This window comes from Haemaphysalis longicornis, unplaced genomic scaffold, assembly GCF_048455015.1.
Source record: "Haemaphysalis longicornis isolate Haplotype H1 unplaced genomic scaffold, Haemaphysalis longicornis Haplotype H1 scaffold_5, whole genome shotgun sequence".
Taxonomy (NCBI): domain Eukaryota; kingdom Metazoa; phylum Arthropoda; class Arachnida; order Ixodida; family Ixodidae; genus Haemaphysalis; species Haemaphysalis longicornis.
This window is the reverse complement of record NW_027526385.1, coordinates 84,182,476-84,204,092: the sequence shown is the minus strand read 5'-3', so window position 1 is coordinate 84,204,092 and position 21,617 is coordinate 84,182,476. Positions and strand designations below refer to the sequence as shown.

Genomic DNA, 21,617 nt, shown 5'->3' with positions numbered 1-21,617 from the left:
GCTGTAGCAATACGCTTAATATTATTTAATAGGTTGATAACGGTATGCTCCATATACATTCCTCCTGATGTTACACTTTTGAGCTCTGACTTCGAGGCGCTGGTTGACCAGCTGCCTGAACCATACATCCTTACAGGTGACCTTAATGCTCACAACTCTCTTTGGGGCTCTTCTCGTACGGATGCCCGAGGTCGCCTGGTAGAGAAATTCCTTACATCTTCCGGAGCATGCCTTTTCAACAATAAACAGCCTACATACCATAACATAGGTCACAACACATACTCATGTCTTGACTTGGCTATTGGCTCCGCAGTTATCTTTCCTCTTCTCGAGTGGGGTTTGGGCACTGACCCATATGGCAGTGACCACTTCCCCACCTCACTAACGCACGTAGGTAAAGGCCCATGCAGTCCATCTTCCCATAATAGGTTCAATGAAGCACGAGCTAACTGGAATACATTTACAGAGACATCCAAACTACACCAACAATCCATAGGAAACCTACACGTTGAAGAAGCTACCCGGCGCACATCCCGGCGCACATCCTCGACGCCGCCGAAAAGTCCATTCCCCACGCCTCTGGTGCCCCGCGCAACCAGCGGAGGCCGTGGTGGAATGAGGACTGTAGGCGGGCGCGAGAGGCCCAGAACAAGGCGTGGGGTATCCTTCGTCGGTACCCCACGTCGGGAAACCTCATCTTGTTCAAACGGGCCAAGGCATTAGGAAAACGTGTGCGCCGTGTGGCAAAAACAGAGAGTTGGCACTCCTTCTTGACATCCATAAACTCGTACACACACACACACAGTCTGGACACACATACGTAAGCTCAAAGGACAACAGACACACAGCCTGCCCCTGGTTAGAACAACAGGGGACACACTGGAAGACCAGGCTAACACACTTGCACAACACTTCGAACACGTGTCCAGTTCAGCACACTACACAAACACTTTCATGAAACGCAAAACATCTGCGGAGAAGAAGTCGCTGCGTGATAGCAACAAGTCGCACACTTCTTACAATTCTCCTTTTTCAATTCATGAGCTGAAGGCAGCCCTGACAACATGTAAGCCTTCAGCTCCAGGTGCAGACAAAATCACATACACCATGATACAACACGTGCACTCAGACACCCTTGAAACACTTCTACATATATACAATAACATATGGCTTTCGGGGCACATTCCTCGCTCTTGGAGGGAGGCCATAGTAGTGGCTTTCCTGAAGGAAGGGAAGGACCCTTCCTCTCCCGCTAGCTATCGGCCCATCGCCCTTACAAGCTGCCTGTGCAAGCTCCTCGAGAAGATGATAAACAGGAGACTTGTGTACTTTCTTGAGTACAACGGTCTTCTCGAGGGCTGCCAGGCAGGCTTCAGGGCGGGGCGATCTACAAATCACCAACTTGTCGCCCTTGAATCATGCATAAAGGACACTTTCATTCATAACCAGTTTTGCACAACGGTGTTTTTTGACCTTGAGAAGGCCTATGACACATCTTGGCGTTACGGGATCCTCAGTGACCTGAAGTCTTTCGGTGTTTCGGGCCATATGCTCAACACCCTTGCTAGTTATTTGTCCGAAAGAACGTTTCGCGTGAGAGTAGGTAGCGCACTCTCAAGAGTACATGTGCAAGAAAACGGCGTTCCGCAAGGTGGAGTTCTTAGCTGCACTCTGTTCATAGTTAAGATGAACTCCCTTGGGAAGGCATTGCCACCTACAGTTTCTTATTCAATGTATGTAGACGACATCCAGATATCTTTTAAATCATGCAATATGTCCATCTGTGAGCGTCAAGTCCAGCTCGGTGTCAAAAAACTTGCCAGCTGGGCAGACGAGAACGGTTTTAAACTTAACCCAGAAAAAAGCACCTGTGTTGTCTTCTCCAGGAAGCGTGGGATCCGTCCGGGCCCAGACATTATCCTTAATGGCGTTTTGATTCCTGTGAGGAAGGAACACAAGTTTTTAGGTGTGGTGTTAGATGAAAGGCTTACGTTCATCCCTCACATTAAACAATTCAAACATAAATGTCTAAAGGCTCTCAACATTCTTAAAATCTTGTCCCACCAGTCCTATGGAACGGACAAGCAACTCCTGTTACGTATTTTCACAAGCCTAGTGGGGTCTAGATTGGACTATGGGAGTGTTGTTTATGGGTCAGCCACTAAAACAGCACTTAAAATGCTCGACCCAGTGCTTCACTTGCGGCTTCGCCTCTCTTGTGGCGCATTCCGTACGAGCCCTGTACAGAGTCTTTACGCAGAGTGTGACAAATGGTGCTTATCACACCAGCGAACCTATGTTGACTTGTTATATGCCTCAAAAATTTCATCAATGGACAACCATCCTTTTAAACCGGTTTTTAATGATACATCCACATCAAAGCTCTTTTTAAATCGCCCATCCATTCCTGTTCCCTTCTCGCTCAGAGTGAGGGAGGAGGTCACTATTCATGAGGTCTCCTTTGCAGACACATTCAAGTCATCTATCTCTGATCTTGTAGCACCTTGGCATCTTCGTCCTGTTGCATGTGGCCTGTCTTTCTTAAAATACAATAAGAACAGGACACAAAAAGTGGGATTTTGCAGCATTTCATGTATGTGCAGAATAAATACAAGGCTGCAGAGTTTTTCAGCGATGCATCGAAAACGTTCACTGCAGTGTCTTGGGCGGCGCATGGGCCGAATTTCGAAGCATATGGAACAATGAATGTAAAGACAAGTATTTTTACGGCAGAAGCATATGGCATTTTTCTTGTTGTAAATCACATAGTTGAACATCATATTCCTAAATCCATCATCTATACAGATTCGCTGAGTGTCGTCCGTACATTATTTATTTATTTATTTATTTTATTTATTCACAATACCCCTAAACGCCCCCGTGAGGGGGTATTACATAGGGGGTTACATAGCACACGTTTTGTATTAGCGCAGTAAAGCGGAAAAAATAAACAAAAAGAAGCAGGAATGTTCACACTGAAAACGCAAATAAATATACATTGAAAACTTGAAAACGCAGTAATCAAATTATTAAAGCGAACAAAACAGACAGGAATACAATACAGATGGTTTAAACTCAAGCACGACACGATGTACAATCTATCAGAACAACAAGAACAAAAATAAAATACAGAGCAAAAATAAAAATGTTCAGTACACAATTTCAAGAACGGGGAAAAAAAATCCAAAAAGAAGAGGAAAGTGATAGGTTAGCTGTTGAATTAGTTCCTGGAATTTCGTGTTGTCTTTTTGAGAAGCGATATGAGATGGTAGATTATTCCATTCGACTATGGTACGTTGAATGAAAGATCGGGCAAAGGCAGATGAGTGGCAGTTTGTGCGTTTAACTTTGTAGGAGTGGTCTCGGCGAGGGAAAATGACTGGAGGTGGCTCGAAGAAATCATCGCGAAGTGACGCGTGGTGATACAGCTTATGGAACAGTGATAGGCGGGAAAGTTGGCGGCGATGTACTAGATCAGGTAGTTCGGCGCGACGTTTTAATGCTGTGACGCTAGAATGAAATGAGTAGTCTGAATATATGAAGCGAGCTGCCCGGTTTTGCAGAGATTCAATATCAGTTACGATGTATGCCTGATGGGGATCCCAAATGGCTGATGCATACTCAATTTTAGGACGTATTAGTGTAGTAAAGGCAAGTTTTCGAATGTCAGAAGGAGCATGTTTAAGGTTACGCTTTAGAAAACCGAAAGAGCGATTAGCGGAAGCCAGGGTGTGTTTTATGTGATAATGCCATGACAGATCGGGTTGAAGGTGAACTCCTAGATATTTATAAGTGGATACGAGGTCAATTGAACGGTTATTGAGCACGTAGGACGTAGGAAAGCGGGAGGCGCGATTAGTGAAGGACATATACTTAGTTTTAGAATGGTTTAGGGTCATTAGCCAAGATGAGCACCATGCATTGATAGCGTTAATATCAGTTTGTAAAGCTTCACGGTCATTATCGCAAGAAATTATTCGGTAAATCACACAGTCATCAGCAAAGATTCTTATTCGGGAAGAGACGCAGGATGGTAAGTCGTTAATATAGATTAAAAACAGTAGCGGTCCTAGTACGCTGCCCTGGGGGACTCCGGAAGTAACAGGTTTGAAGGAAGAGGTACAAGTGTTAGCAGACGTGAACTGTAGGCGTGATGAAAGGAAATCTTTTACCCATGATAAAATGTTAGAGTGAATGTTAAGCCGAGAAAGTTTCGTGAGGAGCCTGTGATGAGGAAAGCCATCGTCCGGAAAGCCATGTAGTTGAGGAAAACCATGTAGTTAACCTTGTCTTGAAATCAATTGTGTTGGCATATTCTTCAAACCTTGAGGTGACTGTGTGTTGGGTGCCAGGCCACTCTGGCATCGGCGGAAATGAACTGGCGGATGAAATGGCCGCCAATGCTGCACTCCGAAACACAGTAGACATACCAAAACTACCTTACACAGACCTCAAGCCACACATAAGACAACACTTGCGCAGAACATGGCAAACACACTGGAATGAACAGACAGACAACAAACTACATGTAATAAAGCCACACTTGGAACGGTACACATCTGACGCGCATAACAGACACATGGAAGTCACCTTGGGTAGGCTGCGGATAGGGCACACCCATGCAGCGCACTCGTATCTGCTGACGGGATCTTCTAGACCCCAGTGCGGCAGGTGCGGAGAGGCCCTATCCGTAGTGCACATACTAACCACATGCAAGGCACTTCACACAACACGTCACAAACACTTCAGAGAACTTTACAGACAACATGTTCCCCTACATCCATCAATGTTTCTAGGTGACGATGCAATGGTTTCTGTGAAACGTGTGTTTGACTATTTGTCAGATATCAAGTTTTTGAACCTCATTTCTTATCACGCATAATCAAACCTGGCCCTATACACCAGCCATCACCATTATCTTTAATTGATTTTACTATGTTCGGCTTACACGTTGTTATACCTACCCTTGTGAGGTAATCACCTCTCTTTATTAAATAACCTCTTCTTTGGCGGTCTTTGCCCTCGTTGGCCTTGCGCCATTAAGCACTAACATCATCATATACTGTATAGCCAGTTTACATTTTATTTAGGTTAAGCTTTTCAAGCAGCTTACATGTCTATTTTTTGTATAGCGCTCGTGCAGTAAGCGTCGCCAAAATTCCCACAATATCTCATGTCTAGCGACAGCATTTCTTTGACAGAAATACATTCACAGATGCGTGGTCATGCTGCTACCCACTGGGCTCGTTCGCCCAGTGCAAAGAAAGTGCTTCCTGCCCCGTGGTTGTACGCTGCGCGGTAAAAGTTTGAGTTGAATCTATTTCGTTTGTACCTAGAATACTTCGATGGCTCTCCTGAAGATTTTAAATGGCCTTAGATTTTTGAACTTGCGTACCAGTCGGTGAAGCGTGACATGTGGAATTGTGTGTGGCTATTTGGACTTAGAGCTCAATACAGTCTTCATACCACCAACCTAAAAGATTATTCCTCCAACTGAAAATCGTTTACTGCCTTAGTTTAAACAGAGTGACTGAATTGCGACGACCCGCTGATGGCCGGGCGTCCAAACGCCGGGCCCACTGATTCTGTGGGAGGGTCGGCGCGCCGGGCAGACAAGCCAAGCCAATTTTTCAGACGTCATGCGAAACGTCAAAGAAATTGGCACGGACGGTACCGGGAGGACATTTTTATAAACGTTTTCTACTTTATAAAGTACAGTAAAGGCAGCGATAGTGGTCGAAAACATGATCTAGCTACTTCAGAAAAAAAGTGCGCTAGTAATCTCTCAATGTAGACACATCATTTTAGTGTCTCTCGAATACGCCGATGAAACGCACCCGATAAGGCGCGCCGTAGTGGAGGGATCGTGAATAATTTTGACCACATGGAAATCTTTAACGTGCGCCGACAGGTCGTACATACGGGCGTTTTCGCATTTCCTCTCCATCACAAACGGCCCGGCAGCGGCAGTGGATCGAATCCGCATTCTCCTGCTCAGCAGCATAACGTTTTAGCCACTGAGCCACCGTGATGGGCTACTTTTGGTGCTGCGTTATGACGGTGATAATAACAAGGGTACATAGGCCTAATTCCGGTGGGGATATACAGCATTGCAAAGGTATAGCCTTACTTTTGGTGGAAGGTTCAGGGAAGAAAATTGCAAGGGTACAGGCTTCCTTACGCGGCGTGTTATAACTGCGAAATGACAAGGATGTAGCCTTACATTTGCGAGCGGCTTTTTAGCTATGACGGTGGCCGAGCAATGTATAGCCTTTCCTTCGTCTGGGAATTATAGCTGGGACTATAACAATGCAATAAAACGTATTTTACTACAGTCATTTAGGCAGACATTTTATTACAGTTTGCCCATTGAAAGGAATTCCTAATTCTTTTCTAATCATTACGGGGTAAGCCTATCCATCAAAATGGAGTACCGATGTTTCTACTCCGGTTCAAATTTGCTTCGATTGAAGACCCCGCCAAAAGTATCTTTATAAACGCTACTTTAGCGAAGCCATGTTTTGCAGAGGGTGCCGACAATTGTTAAGGTTCCTAAGTAAGAAGTATTGTTCTTTTATTCTCCTCCAAAGTAACGTGTTTAAATTGCATGAAAGCTGGGTAGCATAAATCTTTGTTACAGCTAACAGGAAGAGCAATTTTTCCCTTCGAGTCGCCGAGTGAGACATGCTTGCGATTTAAAATAGATGGCTTAATTATTATAAACTCAAAGTAACTGCAATAAAATACCTACTGCTCTTTTATTTCTTGGAAGAGTGTATCGGCAGTATTTTTCTACGTAGTGTGGGGTGTTTTCATAAACGCTCGTACAGTGAGCTCTATTTATGTTAACATTATAGATTTTTATAACAATGTGGAAGTACTATTGTGGTGAACATATTTGCTATATTGATTGAACTAGTTAACTCTATTCATGTTTAATTCTTTACAGTGCGTCCGCTGGAAGTCTAGCTTTTTGCAATTTAACTAAAAACATTGGGAACAGCTCCGTGATGGAGGGGAATACATGCGGCGTGGTACCTATAACCCTCAGCTTTCTCTTAGGAGCTGCCAACATATTTAAAGTAGAACTGTTATTGCTGCTGCAAAGGCCCCCAATAAATATGACATAATATATAGGTAGGAGATTTTGTATTCCAGTTGGTGTTTACATTACCAAAAGCTGGTTGAAGTTTTGTTGCAAATAACTTGTTTCAGAAAGGTCGAAAAGAGTTCTTTAAAGGGATTTCAAGCCCACATCAGTTGTGGGGTCATGTATGCAAGGCAGACACGTTTTATCTGTAATTTGCGCTAGAGAATGTGCCTAAACACCTGAGGCCCCTCCGTGAACAATCAGCACTCACTTACTGTGCTTGCATTTGTTTAAGCTAGGCTTCAATTTTAACACAAGACACTAAGGAATAACCGGTTTTAGTTGCTGGGGGTTCTATTGCCTGTTGTCACGAATCAAGTGCAAGTCCTTGAAAACTATGAACATATTGGGGACAATTGGTTAACGCCTTGCAATGTGCTTCGATGCAGGTATCTTGGAATCATCGCCTGTTGGCAGATACTGCTCTCTCCGTCCCGCCGGAAATGGTACCATTACGGGCGAGGAGGCGCAAAGACACTGCCAGGAAATCGGCATGGCATTACTCCGCACTACAATGATGCCTTTGGATCAGTTGTGCCGTGTGATAGAGAGATATGCTTGGACGTACACCGGCATCTGGTTGGCTGACGAGTGAGTACTCGCAACATGTAACAAAAATTAGTACTCCTATAGATAGATGTATCATCCCTCCCCATAATGAGGGATGGGCATAGGAATATATGGATGGATAAATAGATGGGCGGATGGAACCAGTCAGACAGACAGACAGGCAGACACGTAAACCTATATATATATATATATATATATATATATATATATATATATATATATATATATATATATATATATATATATATATATATATAAAAAAATATATAAATATATAAATATTTATATATATAAATATATATAAATATAGATACATATATATATATATTTATATATATATATATATATATATATATTGTAACGAGAAGAGTTAACGCTGCACAACAATATTAGATGCCGAAGCGCCATTTGCCCGATCGGGTATGCCCTGAGGATTATCATGAAGACGACGAAGGCCCGACTCGGACGTTCACGCTCACGAGCTGATACCGGCTGGACCTACGCTCGGCCCGTTGCCTTACGCTACGCCTCAAATAAACCCACACGATCAACTACCATTGTGACTGCTATTCCCCTTTACAAGTGGTGGAGGTCAAGGGTCTCGGTTCCACACTGGAGCTTCGCAACCGGACACTGCCCGAGATGAACCACCGAGAGACCAGCCAGCACCCTGCGCCGTCGGGCGCACCCGTGATCTGCTCTTGCGCGATGCGACAGCGGGACCCAACCATATTCACTGGCGAGGACGACACTGATGCCGAAGACTGGCTGTCGTCCTATGAGCGTGTGAGTGCCTACAACAAATGGAATGATCCGACTAAGCTGCATAACGTGTTTTACGCCCTTGATAAGCTCGCCCGGCGGTGGTACGCGAACAATGAATCAGACATTTCTACCTGGTCTGCCTTCCGCACCCGCTTTGTGGCAGCATTCGGCCGCCCAGCTGTACGCCAGCTCCATGCCGAGCAGCAGTTGCGTGTACGCGGCCAACAAGTTGGGGAAACATTCACCAGCTACATCGAGGACGTGGTTGACTTGTGCAAGCGGGTCGACCCGTCGATGACGGAAACGGACAAGGTCAGGCACGTCCTTAAAGGAGTGGACGATGACGCGTTCCAGATGCTGCTGTCCAAGGATCCACAAACGATAGCCGACGTCGTACGTTTGTGTCAGAGCTTTGACGAGCTTCGAAAGCAACGGGCCCTAACTCGGCAAGCTTGCGCTCAAGCCGAGCCCCTGTCGAGTTTGGCTGCGACCTACACAAACGACCCGACGCTGTTCACCCGGATAAAGGATTTTATTCGGGAAGAGGTGGCTCGCCAGGTGTCCCTCCTGCCGTACACCACGGAACTGTCGTCCCCTCTAGCTCCTGCACTGAGGCACGTGGTACAAGAAGAGGTCGCTGAGGCGCTACCAACTGCCCACTACCAGGCGCCGGTCGCCGGTCCCATAACGTACGCCGAAGCTGCATGGAGGTCACCTCTGCGGCCTGCTGCTTCGGTCAACCCTCGAGTGATGCACCCGCCTGCTCCACCAGCCCAGCCTGGTGTGCCACTGCGTCCGTTGCAGACCACTCTGATTCCGAATGTCGTGCCGGCGAGTCGTCTTCAAACGGCTGTGGGTAGCCCTCCTCCCACGCGCACGTGGCGTACGCAGGACAATCGTCCTATATGCTTTGTATGCGGAATCGCTGGACATGTAGCTCGCTACTGCCGCCGTCGTACGCCGCCTCCGAACACCTTCCAACAGGCTCCGTACTACGACCCCGCTTACGCCCAGCCGTATATGGTTCCGCAGCCAATGTATCCAGTCGCCTCTGATCCGCCGCTGACGTCGCTGCCGCCTGACCGCTCTACTACGTCCTCCAACCGCCGATCTCCTTCTCCACGTCGTCGCTCGCTGTCGCCTATGCGGCGCCGCTCTGCCAGCACTGGGGAGGAAAACTAACAGCCGCAGTTCCCGAGGCAAGAGCTGCGTCGCCCTCGAAAGCTAAAAGTCCTCACGTTCCGCCCAAAAATGGTATTGATGTATTTGTTGAAGGTATCCCCACTACTGCCCTAATCGACACTGGGGCTGCTGTTTCTGTCGTTCACGCCGACCTATGCCGCTCAATTCGAAAGGTTCTGACGCCACTTTCCGGACTATCCTTGCGCACCGCCAGTGCACAACAGATTATGCCCATAGCAGCATGCACGGCCCGTGTCGTTATTCAGAATATTCTCTACACCGTTGAATTTGTCGTGTTGCCGTCTTGCTCTCATGATGTAATCCTGGGTTGGGACTTTTTGTCGCGCCATCATGCCGTCATACGGTGTGCACCTGCCGAAGTCGAGTTTTCGCCTCTCTTGGAAGATTCTTTCTGTGCTCCTAACGCCAAGGTGGTCATCGCCGAAGACACTGTCGTCCAACCCCGTTCTTCCGTTCTTGTTCCTCTTTGCTGCACATCTATTCCTGAGGCCACGGTGCTTTTTACGCCGTCCGACATTTTCTTCCGCCGCAGATGTGTTCCGCTACCCCTCGCCCTTTTGACGATTCGCAATGGCGCGAGTGCAATGATGATTACGAACCAGTCGACGACTTCGTACGCCCCTTTACAAGGCGAAACACTCGGCTTTGTAGAGCCGGTCGATCCCCGTCTTGTTACGGAGCTTCTTGATGATGCGCCCCATCTCCAAGTCGACGAGCTGAGCGCTACTACGCCATGCACACGGGACGAAACATGTCCCGAGATTTTCTGCCGCTCAATCGACGAAAATTTGGACGCCACCCAACGAGCGCAGCTTACTGCACTTCTGAGCCAGTTTTCTTCGTCTTTCGATAGTGGGCAAAGTTCTCTTGGCCGTACGTCCGTTGTGAGCCACGCCATCGATACTGGCTCGCATGCCCCGCTTCGACAACGACCGTATCGTGTATCACCGGCAGAGCGACGCACCATTGAAGACCACGTGAATGACATGCTTCAGCGTGACATTATTCGTCCCTCCAAGAGTCCCTGGGCGTCACCCGTGGTTCTTGTGAAAAAGAAGGATGGGTCCATTCGGTTTTGCGTCGACTACCGCCGTTTGAACACCATAACCCGCAAGGACGTGTATCCCCTCCCCCGCATCGACGACGCCCTCGACTGTTTACAGGGAGCAGAATACTTCTCGTCGCTAGACCTTCGCTCCGGGTACTGGCAGGTCCCGATGGCGGAAGCAGATCGAGAGAAAACTGCTTTTGTTACCCCTGACGGTCTTTATGAATTTAATGTATTGCCGTTCGGGCTTTGCAACGCTCCTGCCACCTTCGAGCGAATGATGGACAGTATTTTGAGCGGACTAAAGTGGAAGACGTGTCTTTGCTATCTGGACGACGTCGTTGTTTTCTCTTCGGACTTCAAAACGCACATCGGCCGCCTGCGGCAAGTTTTGACCTGCCTTGAAAGAGCTGGGCTGCAGCTGAATCTGAAAAAGTGTCGTTTTGCTGCGCGGAAACTGACGATCCTGGGACACGTCGTTTCGAAGGACGGCATCCTCCCAGATGATACGAAGCTGAGAGCCGTAGCCGAATTTCCGAAGCCGACCTCTATAAAGGCGCTTCGGAGCTTTATCGGTCTTTGCTCGTATTTTAGACGCTTCGTACGCAATTTCGCCAGCATAATTTCGCCTTTAACTCAGCTCCTCGGTGGTGCCAGTGACATATCTGCATGGTCACCCTCCTGCGACGAAGCATTTGCGACGCTACGGCGCCTACTCACATCCCCGCCGATACTGCGGCACTTCGACCCGTCCGCCCCAACCGAGGTCCACACTGATGCTAGTGGGATCGGCCTCGGTGCCGTGCTTGCCCAACGAAAGCCCGGTTTTGACGAGTACGTCGTAGCATACGCGAGCCGTACGCTGACGAAAGCCGAGTCGAACTACTCTGTAACAGAGAAGGAGTGCTTGGCGATAATTTGGGCACTGGGCAAGTTCCGCCCGTACTTATATGGTCGCCCATTCGATGTCGTCACCGATCATCATGCGCTCTGTTGGCTCTCCTCCCTCAAGGATCCATCGGGTCGTCTTGGTCGGTGGGCTCTTCGACTGCAAGAATACGACATCCGGGTCATTTACCGTTCAGGTCGCAAGCACTCTGACGCTGATGCTCTTTCACGCTCACCAGTGCCTGCTGAAGTTTCCTGCCTTGCCTCAAGTGGCAGTGACTTACGTCTGTCGCCTCTTGCAGTCAGCAACATGTCAACCGAGCAACGCAAGGACCCGTGGATTACTTCTCTTATTGAGATGCTCTCCGGTACATCGCCTGCCGGGGGATCTCGGGCCCTACGCCGGCAGGTTTCTCACTTTGCCCTCCGTGACGAGCTACTCTACCGCCGCAACTACTGCTCCGACGGCCGAAAGTGGCTGCTGGTGATACCCCGTCATTTGCGCAGCGACATATGCACCTCATTTCACGCTGATCCAAGTTGCGGTCATGCTGGCGTACTAAAGACCTATGAGCGTCTTCGCCTGCGATACTACTGGCGTGGCATGTATACCTTCGTGCGCAAGTACGTGCGCTCTTGCCCTGAATGTCAACGCCGAAAATCGCCGCCGCCCCGCCTCGCCGGTCCTTTGCAGCCACTACCATGCCCAGCAAAGCCATTCGAACGTGTGGGCATCGACCTGTGTGTCCCACTTCCGTCTACTGCAGCCGGAAACCGATGGATCATTGTCGCCGTGGATCACCTTACTCGGTACGCCGAAACAGATGCTCTTCCGGCCGCCACGGCTCGCGACGTAGGGTCTTTCCTGCTTCGCCGCTTTGTTCTTCGACACGGGGCACTTCAGGAGCTTCTCAGTGACCGAGGGCGGGTTTTCTTGTCTGAGGTTATTGAAGCACTGCTCTCTGAGTGCCACGTCGTTCATCGGACTACGACATCATACCATCCACAAACGAACGGGATCACGGAACGCTTCAATCGCACCCTTGGTGACATGCTCTCCATGTACGTGTCTGCCAACCAATCGAAGTGGGACCTCGCACTCCCGTTTGTAACATTTGCTTACAATACGGCAACGCAGACGACCACGGGATTCTCGCCGTTTTTCTTGTTGTATGGACGAGAGCTGTCCTGCACAATCGACACGATACTCCCCTACAAGCCCGACGCAACAGAATTTACGCCGATTTCAGACCTTGCTCGTCGCGCCGAGGAATGCCGTCGACTGGCCCGTTCGTTTACATCGACCGATCAGCAGCGCCAAAAGCATCGTCACGACGAATGCGTCAAAGATCGCAGTTTTGATCCCGGCTCCCTTGTGTGGCTTTGGGTGCCCTGCTCAACACCCGGTCTCTCGCCAAAACTTACCACCAAGTACCATGGCCCGTACAGAGTCATTGAGCGGACTTCGCCCGTCAATTACCTTGTCGAACCAGTTGCACAAACTACAGATAATCGCCGCCGAGGGCGTGAAATTGTTCACGTGGATCGGTTAAAGCCATACTACGACCCTCTAGTTTTGTCGGGCCCTTGAGTAGCCAGGATGGCTCCTTTTGCACCGGGGGCAATTGTAACGAGAAGAGTTAACGCTGCACAACAATATTAGATGCCGAAGCGCCATTTGCCCGATCGGGTATGCCCTGAGGATTATCATGAAGACGACGAAGGCCCGACTCGGACGTTCACGCTCACGAGCTGATACCGGCTGGACCTACGCTCGGCCCGTTGCCTTACGCTACGCCTCAAATAAACCCACACGATCAACTACCATTGTGACTGCTATTCCCCTTTACAATATATATATATATATATATATATGAGAGAGAGAGATAGATAGATAGATGAATGGGTGGATTGATGGATGAATGGATGGATGGACGGATGGATGGATGGATGGATGGATGGATTAATAGACGGACGGATGGACGGATAGATTGATCGATTGATGGGTGGGTGGATGGTTTCGTGGTTAGAGAGATTCACGGAAAGGCTGATTCAATACTGACTGATTATTTGATTTAAATAAAAGAATGAGGGCAAAATCCTGGGGGAAAAGCCGGAAAGACCTTGAATAAAGAATTGCCACAAAACAGCTAGCTCATTGCTAAAAAAGTAGCTTGGTGACACACACTGCTTTTCATCCCTGGAAAGTGTATAAGGCAAAATCCTGAAAGTTTTATCACAGAAACTACTGTGATCAGATAAATTATACATCGGCGTTAAAATACTCTTTTAAAGGTGCCTTGAAAGGCGTTTTGAGCACACTGAATTGACTAGTGCAATCGTTAGATTGGGTCGTCAACATCATCTGTGCCAAGTATTACTCTTTTACGCGCAGCGGAAAGCTCACACTTTTGTTGCAAAGTTTGTCGCTTTTTTCTCACCCATCCCTTCGTGTTTTCGGACACCGCCATCTTCACATGTCTACGTCATCGATTCCCAGATGTTCGTCATGAGCTAGACATCCTGCTATTGGGCGGCTTTTTCAGTCACTTCCGGCAAAGAGATGAGTCGTCTGCTCAGCGTCGGCTCGCCGGCTGATCGGCCAGCGGAGTGCCGGAGTGCTTGGACATTTTACGACAAACGAAACAAGTGTAAACAAACGCTTAACCGTTTGTACTGAATGCAACACGGCCATAACATGACATGGATATTCGCTTACCTGAGTACGTTTCATTAAGAAAGCGTTGGAACCCCGTGGCACTTCTTTCGTGCAATCGCAGAGAACACTCTGAGCCGAATGTACGGGTTTAACGCATACATTTTATTTAACTTCCAAATAATCCAGAGATGCGTTTCGAACAAACAAAACGTCACAAAATGCGTTGCAAGTCCGAACCGCGATTGATAGATGATCGATTGCCTCCTCCTTCCTGTCGTAAATTCGGCACTCACCTCCCACGCGGTTTGCGGGGACGAACAGCAAGTCACTTAACTATGGCACACAAGCCCAGATGGCTTTTAGCCACGCACACTGCACATACCCCATGCGAGGTTGAGTCGTACGCCGCTCGAGAAAGATAGTCCAGACCATGGGAAGCACTATCCACCCGCAGAAGCACAACGTCGCATTTCATTACGAAACAAAGGCGTCCACAACACACACACCATCGCCTCCTGTAATGCCAAACGCATCTCGCACTTCCAAATGAGAGTAAGTGGTATGCCTGCAGTGCCCAAATGTCGCGAGGTGGGACTCCAAGCTGAACCGGGATCACGCAACCGTAACTGACTTCTAGAGTGGTTTGTGCCTTGTTGCCAGGGCAACCGATGTTTGATATTGTCAAAGAAATGGTGCTCGCTCCAGCGCTAGAAAGCTCAGAGCCGCGGCGGAGCTTGTTTTGCCAACGTTGCCGCTCTCCACTACGCGTCACCCCAAGCTAAGCTGGCGTTTTGTGCACGGGGTCTGTATCGGTTTAAAATGTCTTTTTCACATGCCGCCGGCAGGAATTACCACCGCGACAAAATAATACCCGGCACCAGCGCGGCCACATCTGATACGCCGCTTTTTGGATAAACAGTGCGCTGTGCATCCAAGGGAGCCAGCGCACAATCCTCCCCGTGCGCCTGCGAGTTCGCCGCCCATAAAAGGTCACGTGCCGCCGATAGCAAAGTGTGCAGCAACGTACACCGCGAAAGGGCAAGGCCAGGCCGCCGGACACATGCGACCAGATTTTTCGTTCGCTTTTCCAGCCTTGAGCAGAGTGCGGGATTCATGGTGTCAACAAAGCTGGCCCGTAGCAGACGGCAGTGTGAGCAGCGCAATAGCGGAAGTACGTCACCGCCGAGGAGCGCAGCATCATGGGAGGGAAGGCTCGCTCGCCGTCAACAGCGGAGAGTAAGTTGAAAGGAGGAGGAAACGCGGCGTGACGATAATGCGTGGTTTTCGATTTACGATTTCTCAGCTAATACTCATCGCTTTAAGAAAATTCTTGTGGGAGGAGATTGCTAATACATTGCTTTTGTTGGTTACATGTACATCCACGCATCGGCGGGAGGTATTTTAGGACCCCTTTAAAGAACAGTCAAAGTTCTGTGCCATTCTATTCTTTCAAGAGGGGTGGACTAAAGCAGCTGGATGTACTCTCAAGAGAGCATGACCGAAAACGAGTTTGTGTTTATTTGGCCATTGAGCATATTTCCCAGTTGGTTAATTTAAACTTGGAAATAATGTGCATTTTTTCCAGTGGAAAAGATCGGTTCTCCTTTTCCCTCCCGCGTCTCAGACATCTTACTGTTTGCGTAAGACGCCAAGGTGAATCTTTGGACCACAGAAGAAAGCTGTCAGGTCACCTCGGGCTGTGGCACGTTTACGTGTTGTTTGCGTCTGGACACAAAATACCAGTTGCCTTTGTGCGAAAGACTCGGTGTTTTATAATGGGTACAGCCATTGCCGGCAGCCAACGATGCGTTATCTACTGAAAAAGTAAACAATTATGTTCAAATGATGTTTATCTCTCTACGTTTTTTTGTCGTGACGTCAGCGATGACGAATCCAAAGCAGGTACTATATACTGCGGTTATTACGGTGCCTAGTGCTGAACCGAACATCCAAACGCGTTGTTTGCCTCGTTTACCGTTCGTCCTCACCGATGGCGCCACACTTATTCTCAAGACCACCGTCCGGGCTTCCCTTGTTGTTGTTGTTACGGTTGTTTGTATTGGATTTGTGAAACATCGGGCTTGGTCGGCACATATATTCACGCAAGACGATGTCGTTTATTCTACTTGGTCAGTGTAAACACAACGCACCGGATGTTTTTGCATCTATAACCGGCAAAGTAGGTGATGTACTAACTGGGTTTGCTTCGTTTACATGTGATTTTGTACCTTTTGCTCATCCCACCATATGTACAGCCATATCAAGAATCTCAATTAAATGTAAGCGCGAACATCTTGCTCCGCTAGCTTATAAGGCCTGCTTAACTTGCTTGTGCTCTTCCCGGCCTCAGCCATTGACCTTGCTTCCCATATTGCGTCATAGGATCATCAGCGGGAAAGATGCTGTTCGGTCGCATGGCCATTAGCTTTTTTTATAATTATGTAGCTTATTAAAACGAGGTTTGCATTAAAAGTGGTGTTAGTGCTATTCTAGACGCGTAATCTTGCGAATAAACCAAACTTGGATTTTTTCTTCACGGGTCCTAAAATTCCGGCAGCGCAAGGGGCCCGTCATCCGTGAGCCCATGAATCCTGTCTTCGCGTGCACTCAACCGTACCAACCACCTGTCCGTGCACGTATATCCGGCTACAGGTGACTTGCGTGTGCTCAGACGGGAAAGGCACGCCGAAATGTTTCGCTGAGTACCACCGGTAAAAACGTGACGCTAAGGCCACTCCAAGAAGGAAAAACGGAAAACTGGCTCTTGGCTGCAAAAAATCTGGTCTGCGCTGGTCGCGAAGCAATTAACCCAGTACTGGTCAAAAATGAGGCTAACGCAGCTCTTTCTACTCAGTCTACACGTGCGACTCGATCAAAACTGCGTTGTTTGAGAAGGGGCAAACATTGCTGTAGCCTTGGTTGCCTATACAGAAATCAAGGTATTCATAGGAGACTTCAAGACATCGATTTTAAATTTCTCGTGAGGCCAATTATTAAGGGACGCATCTAAGACTCTAAGAATCTTAAGACAAGCTGCCATCAACTGCGCCCTACGTCGCCAGTTTGTATACCAAAGTTTGACGGAGCTCTTACTATTGTCTGTTTACACACTTTGCTTTGCATATGCTAAATATATAGTCTATGAACGCTTCCTAGTACTAGTAATATTTGCAGACTTGCATAATCTCACCAAATAGTTATTTATGGTCACTATCTTAACAAGGTTGAGCACATATAGGCATGAGTGCATATAGGCGTCAGAGAAAAATTGACTTGGTTCTGTTTTCCATAGGATTACCTTCAAGCAAAGCATGAGTGGCGTTGTAATAAAACAGACACATAGTTTTATTTGAACAAGTTCAGCCTCCCGTGTTGGAATCTATTTCTTCCCTTGTAACAAGACTGTTTTACCTGCAGCTATTTCTATAGACCTTACGCACAACCGCCGCTATCTACCGAAGGAAAAGCGAAACGAGCCCGCTACACCATTGTGGGGAATTACGGTCGCGGGATTGCTGGATACAGATTGTATGAGGGGCTTTATCGGCTTTGCGATACTTTTATTTTGAGTTTTGCCTCAGCATAAAGAGCAACTAGCGGTCTGTGGACCTTACTCTGTAGCCCACATTTCCGATTTACTTCGTAGGTACGTGTTATACACCGAAAACGCAGTCACAGAGGCAGCGACAGGGATCCTTGTTGGGGCTGTTGCGTTTCATCTTCTGCTTTCGGCTTTAAGAACGAAACACTACACATACATATGTGGTGGTTCGTATCCGGAGGGTTTCTCAGGGAGTCATTTCGGAAAAGCTTCGAGCCGACGCGGGCTGTCCTAACGTTATTAGGGGGGGGCGTGCGGCACTCCGTAACGCTATAGCTATTCACTTGGAATCCTGTGGGACAAAGACAAAACCTACAATAGAGAAAAATCCATATTGAAATAAATTGCGAACCTGGAAACACTTTTGTAACAGCGGATTTGTCGTAGCTGTCCGCAATGTGTGATTCGTAACGCCTGGGGCGTGTAAAGTGTTAAGCATTGCCGATAAATTGCCAATTAATTGCCAATAAACAACGATATTCCCAATAAACTTCTGGATGCTCATGAACGCGTGTCTCAGGCGACAGATGAGCGTCCTCAGCCTGCACAGATGATTTAGCAAAAAAAATGGGCGAAACCCTTGTAGAGCAAGAAAATATCTTGCGCTCGTGGGCACGGGCCTCGCGGTTCCCGCCAAGCGTCAGCTGCTCGCGCCTTAAATCTATCAAGTAGTAGTACCATAAACGTTTATTCGCCACAAATGGTAAAGCAGCGTAGGATAATCTTCTGCGTTGGTTTTGAGGTGATCGTCTCCTTTTGTTGGCGTCCCTATTCTGGAATGCTATGGCCTGCCGCATCACGAGGAGCACGGGTCACCAGACCACGCTGGTTCTCCGGGACCGTGCTGGTCAGCACGGCCAACCACTGCTCCGGTGATGGCACCAGCACCTCTGGTAGTTCCTGGACGCCCTTACACTCCCACACCATGTGGTATAGGGGGTTGGGCGTTCCGCTGCAGAACTGGCATTTGAAGCTGTATAAAGTGGGGTACATCATATGCACTTCTGTGGCCTGTGGGAATGAATTTGTGTGGAGTATTCGTAGTTGTGTTGATTCTTTTCTGGAGCGCTTTCGATGTGGAGGTGGGGATTTCCTTATTGTAAGCCTGAGATGTTCCAAGATGTCTTAGCTTCGTTAGGTAATGGGGTGGCTGTGTGGCATCCCGGGCAAGAAGTGCGTTCCCGACACAGCAACTGCCCGGGGTGAGAGGTCTCACGCTACGGCGTCAGCCGATACGTTACCTTCTAGAGATTCGTGCCCCCATGTCCACACGTTGTATGTCTAGTGGGTTTCGGCATACTTGGTAATTATTGGATAATATTCTAAGCACCGTTTTAAAAATTCGTCCTTTTTGGTAATTCCTCCAAGCTTCTTGCCAGTCTATGAGTACTGTGATTTGCTCTGGTTTCCGTTGCTGTAGTAATGACAAGCGCAAGCGTTCCCTCCTCCGCCGAGTCCGTGTCTCCCGTCTTGATTGTTGCTGATAATAGACAGGAATTTTGAAGTCTACAGCGCCTATTGTACGGGTTCGTATATTTATTTGCTTTGAATACACTGCCGCATCGACGTATCTTAAGTTTTGATTGTTTCTGTAGGATCTGCGGAGTGCTTTCGCTCTGTCTTCGCGACGCTTCTTGTGGTACACAGGGTGCACTTTTCGCCGGATGCTTGCCACTTCGATGTGCGTCCTTAGAGCGAGTGGGATGCGTTGTTTTTGGTTTTTGGTTTTCATTGGGCCCTGATAGATTGGGGGGCACAAGGTAGCTCTGCCCGTTTTTGTAAGCTGGAGCCGTTCAAGTTGGCTTGCCCGGTGCACTTCTGTCAGTTTATCCCACGTATTGTGCACCCCTGGTTGCAGGAGTTTCTTGGTTGAGGTTTTGGCCGGTAATCCAAGTGCTATCTTATACTTTTGTCGAATTACAATGTTAAATTTTTTTTTCTGCTTTTTTCAGTCTTAGATATGAGGTTCCCTAGGTGATTCGACTTATGGTTAGTGCCTGGATTATTCTTATTGTATGTTCTTCTTTTAGCCCGTGTTTTTTCCTCGTCACTTTTATATCAGGTGGGTGACCTGGGAGAGGGTAGACTGTTTTTTAGAGTGGCTGATCCAGCGCCGTCCTTTTGGAAGACGAGTCCCAAGACTCTCCCCGTGTTCACCTTTGCGATGACGACCCCTTGAAGCGTCACTTCGTGGTCGAGAGACTCCGGTGCTGGTCATCCTATTGTCCGTTTCTTTATTATTAGAAGTGCTGATTTCTCCGGAGCTACTTAAAGGAAAAATTCCTGGGGTATAGTTTCGTGCGGTAGTTGACTGCTTCGTGTAGTGCGTCGTGTTGTGTGCCGGTTAAGCATGTCGTCATCTAGAAGGTAATATCTTCCGCATAAATAGCGTGTCTAAGCCTTGGGACAGTTTTTAGTGATTCTGGTAATTTGATCATTGCGAGGTTGAATAATAGAGGGAAGATCACTGAGCCTTGCGCTGTTCCTTTTGCTGATTAGTCGAATTTTCCGCTTCGTAGGTTTTCTAGGCTTACAGCGGCTGTCTTTGAGGATAGAAAGTCCCTTACATACTTCTAGGCTTTCTCTCCACATCGAGAGTCCTGGAGATTTCGAGTATGGCTGCATGCGGCACATTGTCAAACACTCCATTGACGTCTAGGGTAAGAATGGCGCTTTTTTGTGTGGTGATCAGGTTGTCACTCATTAATTTTTATATTGTTAAAAGGATATCCTGGGTTGACAAGTGGGGGCGAAAGCCATATATGGTGTCCGGAAATACCCCTCTACTGTTCGTTCTTCGATATCGCATGTGCGCCTATTGAGAACCAGGTGCTCTATTAGTTTACCCAAGCACCACGTGAAAGTATGGGTCTGAGTTTAGATATTTCGATATTGTTTGATATTTGTAGATATTGATATTGATATTGTTTGGTATTGTTTGCTTTTGGAATCATTGTGACATCGGCATGTTTCCGAGTGGGCGGCCGCCTTCCTTGCTTCTATACGTCGTTGATTTTTTAGTATTTTGTTCTGCATATTTTCGTTTTTATTGCTCTCAAAGGGTGGTTTTTTCTTGTGCGTGTTGGCCAGAGCGGCCTCCAGATAACACCTGGTGAATTGTTTGTATAGCTTAGGGTTTGGGGTCCCTCTGTAGTCCACTTAGGTAACGGCGGGCGGTACGAACGTGGTGTCATTATTTCCAGGGAACTTTTCTTTCGTCGATTGGAGGATGTCTTTTTCTGTTCCTGGGATATTGTGAATGAGATGTGAGACGTTTTTTCTGGTAGATGATTTGGATTCGTTATTTTGAAGCATGAGGAATCTCAGGATATTCCAAGTGCCAATTGTACTAAGAGTCCCTTGTAGTCTGTCACATGCTTGATTCCAGTTCTGTTGAGCGAAGTGATTTCCGTATTCATTCGCCTGCTTTGTTAGATTTGCAATACGGAGTTTTAGCTTCCTATTGTTGTTTTCATTCTTTCACCTCCGTCTGAGGCTGCAGCGGGCCTTCCAGATGTGTAGAAGGTCAGGGTCCACCGCCGGAGTATCTATTGTTAGTTGAATTCTTTTGTGGATTTGTTGGCCCCTTCCTCTTGGCTTTTTTATTCAATTTTCTAGGTCAACCAAAAATTTTCGCGTTATCTTCTTCTTCCTCTCTGAAGGCCTTCTAATACAATGATTCTTTCTTTTCCCACTGTGGTGGCCGTTTGGTTGTGGTGATGGTTGAGGCTCA

At 47.7% G+C, this 21,617-nt stretch overlaps 1 protein-coding gene across 1 annotated transcript in view; it reads left to right on the top strand.

Annotated features, from left to right (window-relative positions):
* The window catches only part of LOC144139802 (uncharacterized), a 152,720-nt gene that overhangs the window by 4,992 nt on the left and 126,111 nt on the right, over window positions 1-21,617 (top strand). The window contains exon 2 of the mRNA XM_077672055.1: window positions 7,540-7,741. Coding sequence (XP_077528181.1) covers window positions 7,540-7,741 — 202 coding nt within the window. The remainder of the gene's footprint in view (window positions 1-7,539; window positions 7,742-21,617) is intronic.